Source organism: Sceloporus occidentalis, unplaced genomic scaffold (assembly GCF_023333645.1).
Source record: "Sceloporus occidentalis isolate IW3139 unplaced genomic scaffold, rSceOcc1.0.p SCAF_5, whole genome shotgun sequence".
NCBI lineage: Eukaryota > Metazoa > Chordata > Lepidosauria > Squamata > Phrynosomatidae > Sceloporus > Sceloporus occidentalis.
The window spans coordinates 51,895,048-51,908,035 of NW_028316985.1; the positions used below are offsets into that span (position 1 = coordinate 51,895,048).

General features: G+C 38.5%; 1 protein-coding gene across 9 annotated transcripts in view; it reads right to left on the reverse strand.

Moving 5' to 3' along the window:
* Positions 1-715: 715 nt before the first annotated feature.
* NAV3 (neuron navigator 3) overlaps positions 716-12,988 on the reverse strand; it is a 445,847-nt gene continuing 433,574 nt past the window's right edge. For all 9 annotated transcript variants that reach the window (XM_089524052.1, XM_089524051.1, XM_089524050.1 and 6 more), the window contains 5 exons: positions 12,291-12,362; positions 10,297-10,493; positions 7,217-7,335; positions 6,229-6,426; positions 716-3,518 (listed from right to left, as the gene is read on the reverse strand). In XM_089524052.1, coding sequence (XP_089380178.1) covers positions 3,399-3,518; positions 6,229-6,426; positions 7,217-7,335; positions 10,297-10,493; positions 12,291-12,362 — 706 coding nt within the window. In that variant the 3' untranslated portion in view covers positions 716-3,398. The remainder of the gene's footprint in view (positions 3,519-6,228; positions 6,427-7,216; positions 7,336-10,296; positions 10,494-12,290; positions 12,363-12,988) is intronic.

Here is a 12,988-nt window from a genome sequence, read left to right on the forward strand (position 1 = left end):
TGTCTGAACAGTGCCACAACTAATAATGGTGATGTTGTTGACTTAGTTCATATTCTAGTAGCTCATAACATTTTTGGGGGGTCATGGAAGTGATGGAACCCCCCCCCCCCATATACTGAAACACACTTTTCATAGTAAATGGAAAGATAATAAAAGGGGGGTAAATTTTTGTTGTTGTTGTTGTCCCTGGTTTACATACACACCCCCAGGCCACCCATGGATGCCCAGTTAAGAACTATGAACTGATATTTCTAAGCTGATGTCAGTCTTCTACACATTTGGGAGTTTGAAAAAGCCCTCTCACACTGTCCTAAAATGACCCTAAGAAGAACCTATTATGCCATTTTTCTGGGGCCCGAGGTCATTCTGTGGGTTTTTATGGCCAAGTGGGAAAATGGAACCCTACACAGGTCTGGTTCAAACTGTAATGCCCTCCCCACATGTTCAAAGATAAGTGCCATAACCTTTTAACTTTTGTATGTTTTAAAATACTTTTAATTGTTGTTTTTTTACACTATATTGATAGATTTTAATTGATTTTCTTTTGTGATCCACTGTGGATCCCAGTCTGGGAGAAAGGTGGCATATAACACAAATAAATAAATAAATAAACAAATAAACAGCTATTACAATGGATTGTCTAACAACCCTGCTCTCTTAAGTGCAAAGACAACAGACTCAGCTGTCAATAAATAATTCCACTTTAATGGCAAAGTAATAATTTAGACAGATACAGTGTGCACACCTGCAAAAAATATATGCAAGCTGGTTTACAAGCTAGAAGAACAGTAAATCAATAGAAAATACATCATCCAGTTAAGTCTGATGACACCAAATACTTATTATTAGGGCTTTACAAAGACTACAAAACTTTTCAGATGATTTATCTCACTGTTTCTGTCTATTTACACGATATGTTACATCAAAAATGTACAAAATATAAAATGTATACAGACAAATGTTTCACAAACAATTTTTTGAAGTTGTAAACTAGGTGGATTCACTGAGATGTATTGCAGGGAATGTTGTACTACATGGCACACATATATAGGTTTTGTGTGGATGTGTGCATGTGCGTTGAAAATGGCAGGAACTAACGGTTTTGTTTGTTCTTTTAGACCACATGTATCATAAAGACCAGCTGTTTTAATATTTGCCAGTGTGGCATGCCATTTAACAATAGGAGAAAGTAATATAATATTTGGTGCCTGACATAATTCTGACTACATTCAATGTGCATAAAACCAGAGTTTTATTTATGGGGCAATAGCACCATGCAGAGGACCTGTATTTTCAATGAGGCAGCAAGGAAAACTACACTGATTTCAGGATCTTTCTGTGATAAAATAGATGGCCACAAGATGGTCAGAGGAGTGTGTAGCACCAGTTACATGTCCTGAAGATAGCGATTGGCTAGCTAGAACCAAAAGTGCTTCACTGGCACACACCAGGGAACTGGGTATGCTTCAAGTGATAATTTTCAGGACTGTGACTCCAAGTGTACACGTCCACATCTACACAATGCCATAGCCCTTAGATTATCTGAGTTAATTTGAACCAGCACATCCAATTACTCTGATCAGTTCTCATTCTTTCTGGTGTAGCCTGCCAGGATAGTTAACAACATAATTTTTGTTTTCTCCTAAGAGGTATTGGCTTCATAATGTAAATTGAAACATGCTCACTCTAGCACAGATAGGTCCTGCATAGTCATAATAATTCCAAATACAAGACAAACACACCAGGTGAAAGGAAAACAGATTGTACGGTTTGCGCTCTGGATTTGTTTGTAACATACAGGTCATCTCAGTATATGAAACATCTCTTAACACCAACAGGATAAAATACAGTTTCTTATTTTTTGTTGTTGCTGTTTGTTTGCTTTCATTTGTGCAAGGCTTTTTTATTTTTAATATTTACAATACCCCTCCCAGTAGACTGTGCAAAACCAACCCCCTCCCCTTTTACAGTATAAACTTTTCTCTCTTCCACAGTGGATATCACTGTGTCAGTGTTCTTAATGCTGAATTTCGTCATGTACAACAACTGCAATTAAAACAACATGCTTCAAACTGGGGAGGGGGAGGGAGAAGGGGGAGGGGGAATAAAGAAAAATTGTGCTCATGCTGCAAAAAGTATACCCAGCTCTGCTGGATATTTTTTCTCTCTAAATATTTCTCTTTCATTCAGCTCTTTCCATTGGATCAAATGGATTTGAACCAACTGTCTTGGGCTTGTGTCTTTAACCATAGTTAATTGGTTGTGGCTTTTGTGTCACTTGAATATTTTAGATGGTACACAATCTATCCACACAAGATAAAAATACTATATCTATCTATATATCTATATCAATAGTTCAGCCTTCCAGCCACCTCATTTTTGCAAATCATGGTATACAGACATGAAGCGTCTCCATTCATGGGTGCTCTCTCATTAGAAAGAAAGAAAGAAAACAGTGTAAATAATCAATGGTTTAACAAATTAAACCAACAGTAAAACTGTTCTAGAAATTGATTTTAAGGCAGTGAGACAGCACCATAGGAAATGTTCTCTTTTATCCCCCCTCCCACTGAAAAGGCTAAAAACAAACAAAGCCCTAAGAAAGCCTTTAGTCAGTGTTGGATACGAAGTTAAGAGGTGGGCAGGTGTTTATAAAATACCCTTGTGGTTAAAAACAACTTGCATATAAAACAGATGATTTTTACACAAAAAAAGTCAGAAACCTTGGTGGACCGTATCACTGCAAACATGGCAGTTTAGTATCAAATTGGCACTTATCCAGCATATCACAGTAGCGTTTTCCTGGCAATTGCACAATACTTTTGTGCTTATTGAGTTTACTTTCGTGTTCTCCCCCCGCCCCCCGAAACTCATTTTGGAATGGGCAGCAGTGTACAACTGAAACACTACTGGAGTCCTGTAATGAGTGCCATTGGGGCACAACAGAGGATAGAGGAGGTGGATCAAGAAGACCACTAATGCAGCACCTCAGAGTAAATTGAAGTGTAAAAGAAAAGACTTCACTGTAAACGTTTTTGAGACAGGAAGAAAAAAAAAAAACAAACCCAAAGAGATTCCAGTTTGGCTAACACATGTGCAATCTGCTTAGTTGCCTCCCTGTGAAATGGCCTTTTCCAGTTGATTGATGGAGTCTCACTCAGCTCCACTGATACTGAAATGTCCTGAAATTAAACTAATTCAAGCTTTCCTTTTTTATTTGTGTTCCTGACTTTGCAGAGTGAAGTCGACCACCTATATATGACACAGCTTTTTTTCTTCCTTGCTCTCTCTCTCTCTCTCTCTCTCTCTCTTGGGGCGCCCTGACTTACTGCTTCAATACAGGCAGACCCTGAAGCGGGAGTAGGTTTACCAACATCATATAACCACGCCCAGCCTCTCTAGAGAGTTGATTCAACTGAGGGATCTAGAATTTCATCATGGTGACTGGCAGTATCACTGTCACAGCTCTGTGCGCTTGAGTAGCTGGCTGCCTCTTTGAGCCGCATTAGCATATTCATCTGAAAAAGAAGGAAGGAAATGCTTGTTGTTGACATTCGAATTAACACATCAGTGGCTCTATTTTTCAGAGCCCTACAACAGGCAAAAACAAAAACATGGGAGGGTCACAATAAAACTTCACAATAGCACAAAGTTTGGAACACTCGGAACTAAAATGGCTTCTCCAATGTAAACCTCTGATTGCCTCCTCTCTCTTTTTAAATGGTCTTAATAGGCATGAATGAACACAAACCAGGGGAAGCATACAGAAGAAGAAGAAGAAGAAGAAGAAAAGACAAGAGAATTGAAAGGAGAGGAAGCTCTTGATCGTAGCTCGTTATTTTCCCAATGCCAAAATTTATCTAAGTTTAAAAAGAAAAATAGACAGTGCATTTAAGAAGGAGAATACACTGGGGGAGAAAAAGAAATATGATCACTTTTACATCCACATATCAGAGAAGAGAGGTGGTGTGTGTGAAATTGAGTGGGATGAAGCCAGCTGCTGAATACAAGAGCACCATCTGCTGTCCAGGAGCTGACCTTGGCAAGAGAAAATAGCACACCACAGATGTGAGGCTGGGTTCCAGTGCAGCCTTTAAGCACATCTTACTTAACATCAAGAGCTCCAGGGACTCCTAAGATGCTCAGTGCCTAAAATTACCATAATTATAGCTGATATTTATAAAGCTTCCCTCTTGTCATGGTGTTCATGGAACTGATGTACACTGACAGCATTTTAAAATGGTGCATTATTTAAAATGAAGAGCTCTGTTGTCTCCCATCAAAAATCATGCTCAAATAACACAATGTTTCTATCTACCTACCTATACCCATCTCACAGAAATCATCCCAGGATTTCTCCCCCTATATTTGCTTCTAATATTCTCTGGATTATTTTCAGCTTCTCTCCCCGAACATCCCTAATGCATTTACTCTTTGACTTCTCTAGAATATCTGTGCCTTTCTATCCTCTTTGCAATAAATTCTTCTAGTCTTTTTTTTTTTTTTTTTTTTTTGGCCCACTACCCATCATTTTTCTCAGGCTTTCTTCCTCTACTTTCCAATGCAATCTTTCTTGTTCCCCAATCTAATTGAATGACACCTTTTCACCTATAAAAATCAAAAGTTGCATTTGGGAACACCTTTAGGAAAGGAACTTAAAAAAATATAAGGCAAGCATGAACATATCTACATGGAACTAAACTGTGTTCTGTTTCTTCCTCATTCTACAGTGTTATGGAATGTTAGCAGACTATATGCATATATTCTGAGATGATAATAGGGATGTAAATTTCTATGTACCTTCATCAGAATTTCAAATTTCAAGAGTTTTCTCCCTGTGTCCCAGAATTGCAGAACTTATTTGCACATTAAAAAAAAAATTTTTTTTCACATTTGGGGAAAACATCTGTGTAAAAACATTTTTTGGACAAAACCCCAATGGTTTTTCTAATGTCTTTTGTTCTCTGTATTGGAGGGGAGGGTTAAACACAAAACCTTTTTTCCAGCTTTTCTCCACAAGAGAGTGTTTTGTGATGTTGTGATGTTTTTTCTCCCCCAGCCAAAAAAATTTGCAAACATTCTTTGCAACACTAGATGATAGCTACCTAAGTTGCTTCACACTTTTATTTCTTCAAAAAAAGTTCAAGCAAAGCTAAAATGAAACATCAGATCAAGGGGAAAGTGATATATAACTAGGGATTATTGATTAAATTACTATTTTTATACCCATATATGGGAGCATTGAAACAAATACACAAAGTGAACAGAGCTGACAATTCAATGTAACTGCAGAATTATCAAGGCTGTGTGTAAGAGCATGTATAGTTAAAATGCACTAGGATTTTTAGCCACCACCCCCCCCCCCATCATGACAACTTGAATGAACAACAAATAGACCTCTATAATGCTTCTATGTAAGCTACTCTGAAAAATGTTAAAACTGACACCGCTAAACACATTGCAGTTAAGTAAATAATATTGAAATAAATTGCCATAAAGCCAATCTCACAAAAACTGAGTAAAAGGGAAAGGACAGGCAATTATTTGAAAGATTTTAGGATGAAAGAATTGGCAGCAGATGACAACCTATTTAACTGAAGGAAGTGAGCAATCATTTCATACAAGAAACATTTCATACAAGAAAGGTGTTAAACAATGGAAAAGCTCTCCAATTGACAGGTACTCTGAAAATGTTTGTTTGCAGAAACTCATAAGGACTTTTTAAATAGAAAAATAATTATTTTCTGCAAAGCCCACAATTTCTGCATAAAACAACAACTCTCTGGAAACGGTGAGAGGCATCCTGTTCAATTGTTACAATATCATAAGCCAGACTTACAATCTCTTAATTTACAGTCATGTTTACAGTCATTAATGACTGGACGTGACTGCATAATCTACCTTTTCAGCCAGGCAACACCTCAATTAAAGGATTTGTGAGATGATCAGGGTGCTGGAAAGTGTATGGTATTTTAATGCTCAAACATGTTTTTAAAACCAAAAATAGGTTGCAAAACATTGTAACTATCCCAACTTTCCATGTGCATTTCTGTCCAGAATGGTTTTCCGAAAATTTTTGGGAGTGCAAATACCAGGAAAAAAACTGCAAAATTATTGCATGTGTGTTATACTTTTCCATTTTTCAGCCGGGAAACAAACAACACAGTTATTTAGGATGAAAGGCAAACAACAAAGTCTATGAAAAAGAATAAAACATTTTCATTTTACCAAAGGATCGCCGTCTGACTCTGTTTGTGGAATGTGCTTTGAGGTGGTTCCTTCTTTGGCAGATGCATAACCTTCATAACCAACATCTTCAGGTCTTAACTGAAGTAATGATGACCAGTCATGCTGCAAAGAACTCCATGGGCATGTTTCTGCTATCCACTTTGAGGGATCTTCCCAAGGTGCTCTTTTACCATACATCTAAATCCACCCCAAAATAAAAATAAAGTTACATTTTCATAAGTGGGAAATTCATTTTCTGTGGGAAATAGAACTGAGAGGTTACACAATGTCCATATTCTGTAAGGAGCTGCTGTGACATTACTATGTAGGTGGGTCAAGGAAGTGACTGGCCAATGCACAATGAGACTGATGGACATTGGCATATCAGGTAGGAAGTGCAAACTGAGACACTCTCACTGATATGTAGCTCTGGAATTCAGTTACTGTGATTTTTAGACATATATATATATATATATATATATATATATATATCTCACACACAGAGAGGGAGGGAGGGAGGGAGGGAGTAATGTAACTTAGACTATGATAAAGCATTTGCACCAAACAAAGATCTTGTTTCCTTTCATTTCAAGAATGCTGAAGCAAACATTATAACCAAATATCCTCTATCCCTAATTTGGACATAGCAAAAAGAGGTGGACTGGTTTTCTTTCATTTCAGGTGACAAAAACTCATACCCACTTCCTTAATGCTTGTGGCCATTATTTTTTCTTCCCCGAAAGTTCCAGAATAATGCTACATTGGACTATAGCATCATTTCATAAATCATTTGAAGGGGGGGGGGGGGAGTAAAAGTCAGTGGATATTTTCCTTTTCCTTTTTTGTTTTTGTTTGTTTGTTTGTTTCAGAATGCCTGTTCATAGTACACAATATTGCTCTGGATATTTTGTGAAAGGAAAAAAAAAGGTAGTTGGCAACAGCAATAACTACATACTCAAAATATTAATGTAACTTATTAAAGTCCTACCTGAAGTCCTTCTCTCACAGCTTCCATAATATATGGAACCAAGGAATAATTCCAGAGGTCTGTGAACCATACTCTAGAACCATCAACATCTATAGGGCAGGGTAGGAAAAGGCGAGGACCTGATAAAAGATCACATTTGTTTAAAAACATAGGCTGATAAAGTCATTTATAATATACAATGAGCCCTCAGTATCCATGCCACCATTAGGGAGAATGGGACTGGAGTCCCCCCTCCCACCCTCCTCCTTCCCTGTTTCCTATGAGGCTCCTGCCCTAGCTTGGCTTTTGGGGAGGAGTCTGCTGCCCAGTCAGCCGGGGCTGGGGACAGAGCTGATGCTGGAGTCTCAGAGACCTGTCCCCACAACTAGCACAGAGCCTCTGGACTCCGAGACTGAAGCCCTGGCCCTGGCTCCCTCCAGTCAACAGGGTTCCAAGGGAGCTGAGGGCAGTGCTGGGCCTTGGCTTTCAGAGCCCAGAGAGGTCCTGAGTGCTAAGCTAGGAACAGGGCTCCAAGCATCAAGCATCAAGCCTCAGCCCCGACCCCATCCGTCTAGGTGGCAGTCTCCACCCTCAAAGCCAAGCTGTGGCAGGAGGAGGTAAGGAGGGAAGAAGGAGGGACATGAGTAGGAAGGAGGCATGGGCAAAGGAAGGAAGATGGAAGGAGAGGAAGGGACTTTTGGCCCCTATGGTGGTGCAGCTGCATGCGTGCCACCATTGGGGACAATATGGGCTTGCCATCTGCAGATTTTAAAATGCGAGGATGGCAAATTTGTGTATAAGGAGGGCCCACTGTAAATTGTATGTTCATTATTTAAAACATAAAAAATAACAGAAAATACTTTCTTTACATAGCTTATATATGATTTGTAAAAACTGCATTTACAAAAACAAATTCCTTCATCAGTTCCAGTTGGCCTTTGCTTATGGTGCTTATCGTTTGACGTTTTAAATTGGCTCCAGCCTCCTGGGCTGCAGCCGGGTCACAGGATGGCGGTGGGGATTGTTGCACACTAAATCGCTGCCAAATGGCTGGTTGGCGGAGCACAGGTGGGACCCAGTTGGGATCTAGGCTGATGGCAGTCAGCAATTCAGCGGCAATTTAGTGTGTGATAATCCCCACCTCCACCCCATGTCCTGGCTGCAGCTCAAGAGATAAGCTCCTATGTTGGGAGAAAGAATATACAATATGTATCTTAAAACAAAGCACACTGTTTCTTAAATACTCTGAACAAAAGCTTTCAGCTGCTCATAGCTGTTGTATGTTGATTGCTAAAGTGAGTTGTGCCTGTGTGGGATTTATTCATTTTTTAATAGGTTTTAAAAAATCTCTTTGTTTATAAGTGTAAAATGATGGTAGCCTTTAGACCAGGGGTAGGCAACCATTTTTAGCCGGGGGCCGGGTTGCTGTCCCTCAGACAACTGGGGGGACGAAGCCAAAAAATAAATAATTAAATATTTTTTTAAAAAATTAAATATATAAATAAATCAGGACAAATGTAATACAAAATTTTCAAATGGAAGACACTTTTTTTAAAAAAAATGGAGGACATGTGAAAAAAATTGCTGATTTTTTAAAAAATGTTAATATAAATGCATATTTCTGAGGCTTCTATAGACAATTGCCCCCCAAAGGCCCCGGCGGCAATCGGCAGCAGGATCAGGCTGGGGCCGGTCCCAAGGCCTTGCCGGGCCACATCCGGCCCGTGGGCCGCAGGTTGCCTACCCCTGCTTTAGACAAATTATTCAAGTACTCATACCCTCAGCCTCTGACCTCTCTGTCTTTCATGTTTCTATTAATGTTATTGGCTGATACATTCTGATTCCATAGCAGGTTCAGGGCAAAGGTTGTTGGGAGGGGACATGGAAAACAATGTGGCAGAGGGAAGTGAAGCATGCTTTTTATTTTTTTGGCCTGCTTCTACCTAGTCCTACTTAGTTGCTTTGATATCACAAAAGGGCAGTGAAGTTTAGGATTAGACAGTGTGGAGGACTAAATAAAACCTTCAAATTTGAATTCTGCCTGGCATACAATGAATTGGAAATATTGACCAAATTCCTGTATGGGAGTTACATCTTTGTAAGTGGGTTTATGTCTGTGGGAATTAGAAGTGGGCAGTTTTGTAACATTTATATCTAGTAAAGGGCCACTGTTACAGTATCGCATAGCAGACCCAGTAAAATGGCCAATTGGAACCCAATGCTTATTGGGACCGATACACAACAGGACTTAATATGTATCAGAAAACAGTTAGGGAGTGATACACATCATATTCTACTAATGCACATTAGCACACCGAGATTAGTGTGTTTTGAAGTTTACCAACAGGATTTCTTAGTGACCCTGTTACATAGTTAAGTAGACATAAAGTTACATAATGTAGCCTGTGATATAGGATTCTGGCCCTTATTTGAATTGAACGTAGTCAACTTTTTGTAGGACATGATCTTCCAAGATACCCTATTGGCAATATGTGTTGAGTGAATTCTAGTAATGATATTCAGTGATAAACCAAAGGAAATTTAGCTCATATTAAAGAAGAAAGATGATCCTGTGATGTTGTTTTCCTGATCTTCTCTACTGATGGAAGTCCTCTCAACTTCTCAGAGCTATGTTTCAAAAACTGTTTTCTATCTCAGTCACAGATATAAATATGCCATTGTGAATTTCCACTAAAGTAAATAAAGTTACTTAGAAATGTGGTATTTAGAAATTGACAAAATCAAAGAAGAGAATCCTATGAGTCCTTGATGAACCAATAGTGTTGTGCAATTTTCATGAGGGTGGGGGGGGGGGAGAAAAAAGAACTCAGCCAACGTACTGCAGTTGTGAAGTAGAAGTCAATGATTTTGTGTCTATCACTAAGGAAATTTTCATTAGAGTTGTGCAGCAGCAGTATGAAGTTAACAAACACAATCTGCTATTCAACCAACTTTTAAATGTTTTCTTTAGACACAAAAGGTCAACTGTCAATTATTCTGACATCAGGGAAACGGACTGAAAGTAAGCCTGTAAATTTAGATAAGCCCTGAGGTTCAGTTTTGACCTTTAATTAGCATTATTAATTGAAGAATGGCCTCACCAATGGTTACATCAGAAGAACTGTGCGTTTCTAAGAAGCTGTTGAGATGATGCCATGTCTTAGGAATCCAGTCAATAATTTTGATGAGATCATTATTGCGGAAATTCCTCTCTATTTCTGTCTCAATCAATTTCCTTCTCAAATACCTAGATAAGAATCCTTTGACAGGCTCCATGTGATTAGCACACAACACCCACCTACACAGAGAAAGCATAAAAACAGATTAAAAAAACCCAGCAGATTCAAGATGCAGAAACTTTGGACCATACATTCAAGCTCCCTGAAGACTTCAGATGAATCTACTTGTTGCCTGTTTTATTGAACCCTTTCCTGTATTGTCATGTATTATTTATATGTATTATGCTATTATTTCTTAGATTGCATGCCATGGGCAGGTTTACTTTTATCTATTTTATTGTTTGTATGTACAGCACTGTGCAAATCTACATCGCTATGTAAACAAATAATAATAATAATAATAATAATAATAATAATAATAATCATCATCATCCTATAGGAAATTATTTCTATAAGCTGATGGCATCACCCCTAGCACATGGCTAGAAAGAAAAGATTAGATAGTTACATGAAAAATATGGCTGGTAGTCTCTTTGTAAGACATAACAGAATTATCTGTCTTAAAAGATAATATATCTCTGATTACTAGATGATAAGGATTCACAACAGGGCTTGGATCTTGACATTATTCCCCTTTTGTGAACTTGCTTAAGGCATTTGTTTTCCACTGCCAGTAATCAAGATCATGGACTACAGATTTGTCACAGAAAGGCAAATTCTCAGGTTTTTAATTGAAAACACAGGAATAAGTTTCAGGTCCTCAGGTCAGTGATAAAAAAAAATAGTCCTAATCTATCAGATCCTGTGGTGGTTTCTCCTGTGCTGCTAAGACTTAGATCTTTTGCTGGACATCATAGATACAGGTGTATCAGAATGAGCAAATAACTATACTATTTGATTGTTTAATCAAAGTAGTAAAAAGATATCTTGACTTACTATAGTTAAGAAAATCTGATATGCTAAGAGCCATTATGCTTTACTTATTATTCTACATTTGGAAACTTACATACATGTGAGGACTTTCTAATCTAACTACCTACTAGAGGTGTAGCTATTGGAAGCGGGGGGGGGGGGGAATGGAATTTTTCATCATTTGTCAAATTTCTTGTATTTCAGTGAATTAAAACTTCAATTAACCATTTAAAAAAATAATGTTTTGGACATCCAAATAAAAGGGCAGTCAAAGATAATAAGGAAATGAAAACACAAAAAATACAAGAGTTTTATATGTTAATGATTTTCAGTTTCTCATTCTCTAGAATGCTAGAAATTTGGAGACTGAAGCAAGATTTCATTTGGGGAACTGAATTCTAATTTTGTGTTGGTATTCTCACATTTTATCTCCTCCCCATAGCACTTTTTATAAATAAAAATAAATCTTCCTGAATGGTTTTAAAATGGTTATTTCAGGCTGTAATTTTATCCAGACTCATGTGCAAGAAAGGCCCATTGAGTCCAGAAGGGCTTCTCAGTAGACACAGTGGCATTGCCACCCTCAGTGTCACCATGTGCAGGGGGGCAGGGATGCTGGAGAGCATGGCCAAAGGGTCACGCTCACCCCTTCTTCTGCACTGTGGTGGCAGCGGTCTCCTCACAAAGAGACCACCACAACCATGGGGCCCTCAACCTTCATTCCCATAGTGGTAGTGGCCTCCTCATGAGCTGACCACCACTGCAGGGAAGCAGGGACCTTGACCTTGTCCTTCCCCATGGTGGCAGCAGCTGCTCACAAGGGACCACTGCCACCATAGGGAAGTAGGACAGGGAGTGCTTGCGTCTCCCATCCATCCTGGGACAATGGTCTGACCAGGTGTCACCCTTCTTCTGGGGTATCACCTGGTGTAGGCTGCACCACCACACCACCACTAGCAACTGAGCATGAATGGGATTGCACAAGAAGAAAAAAGAACATGTACCTGAAGTTCTGATGCAATTCTAGGTTAGGCGAAGATGAAACTCCCTGGTTCATTGTTCCAATAATATAGGGGCTAAAAACATTAAATGTTGAGAACTGTTAATTCCTTTATTTAACACATTTCTACCCCATCTTTTTATTTTTCAAAAAAGCAAGGGCCCATCCAAGAAAAATAACAAATTAACTTATTAAAATGCAATAAAATTATAGAACCAGTAAAAGCAGGAAAACAACAACCATAGCAGAAAAACTAAATGAAGTTAGCCTTGTTATTCATTCAAAACCTGAGTAAATGTGAAGTGTTTTATATGAGGCAACTTACACTCTGCAATATAGATGGGCAACTTTCATAAAGGTGAGGTGAACTTTGCTTAGCCCTTTTAAACCCATTTTATCAACAGAGCAGCAGGGGAACAACAATCTGCATTTGAAAAACATTGTTTTCAATAGCCAAATGCAATTTTTTTTTTTTTTGCTGGCACTACCACCTCACAAATATACTTCAGTGGCACAGCATTGTCAGACTTCCTCCACGACAGATGATATATGGGGAACACATGTAAACATGGCAACAGTTATAGTTATATAACAAAATATTGTTATTAAGCTTATATTGTTATAGGGAATAAAGACTCTAATTTTACCATTGTATTATAAGCAGAAAAGACTTAAAACATTCTGGTAAAAATGCTCAGTTTT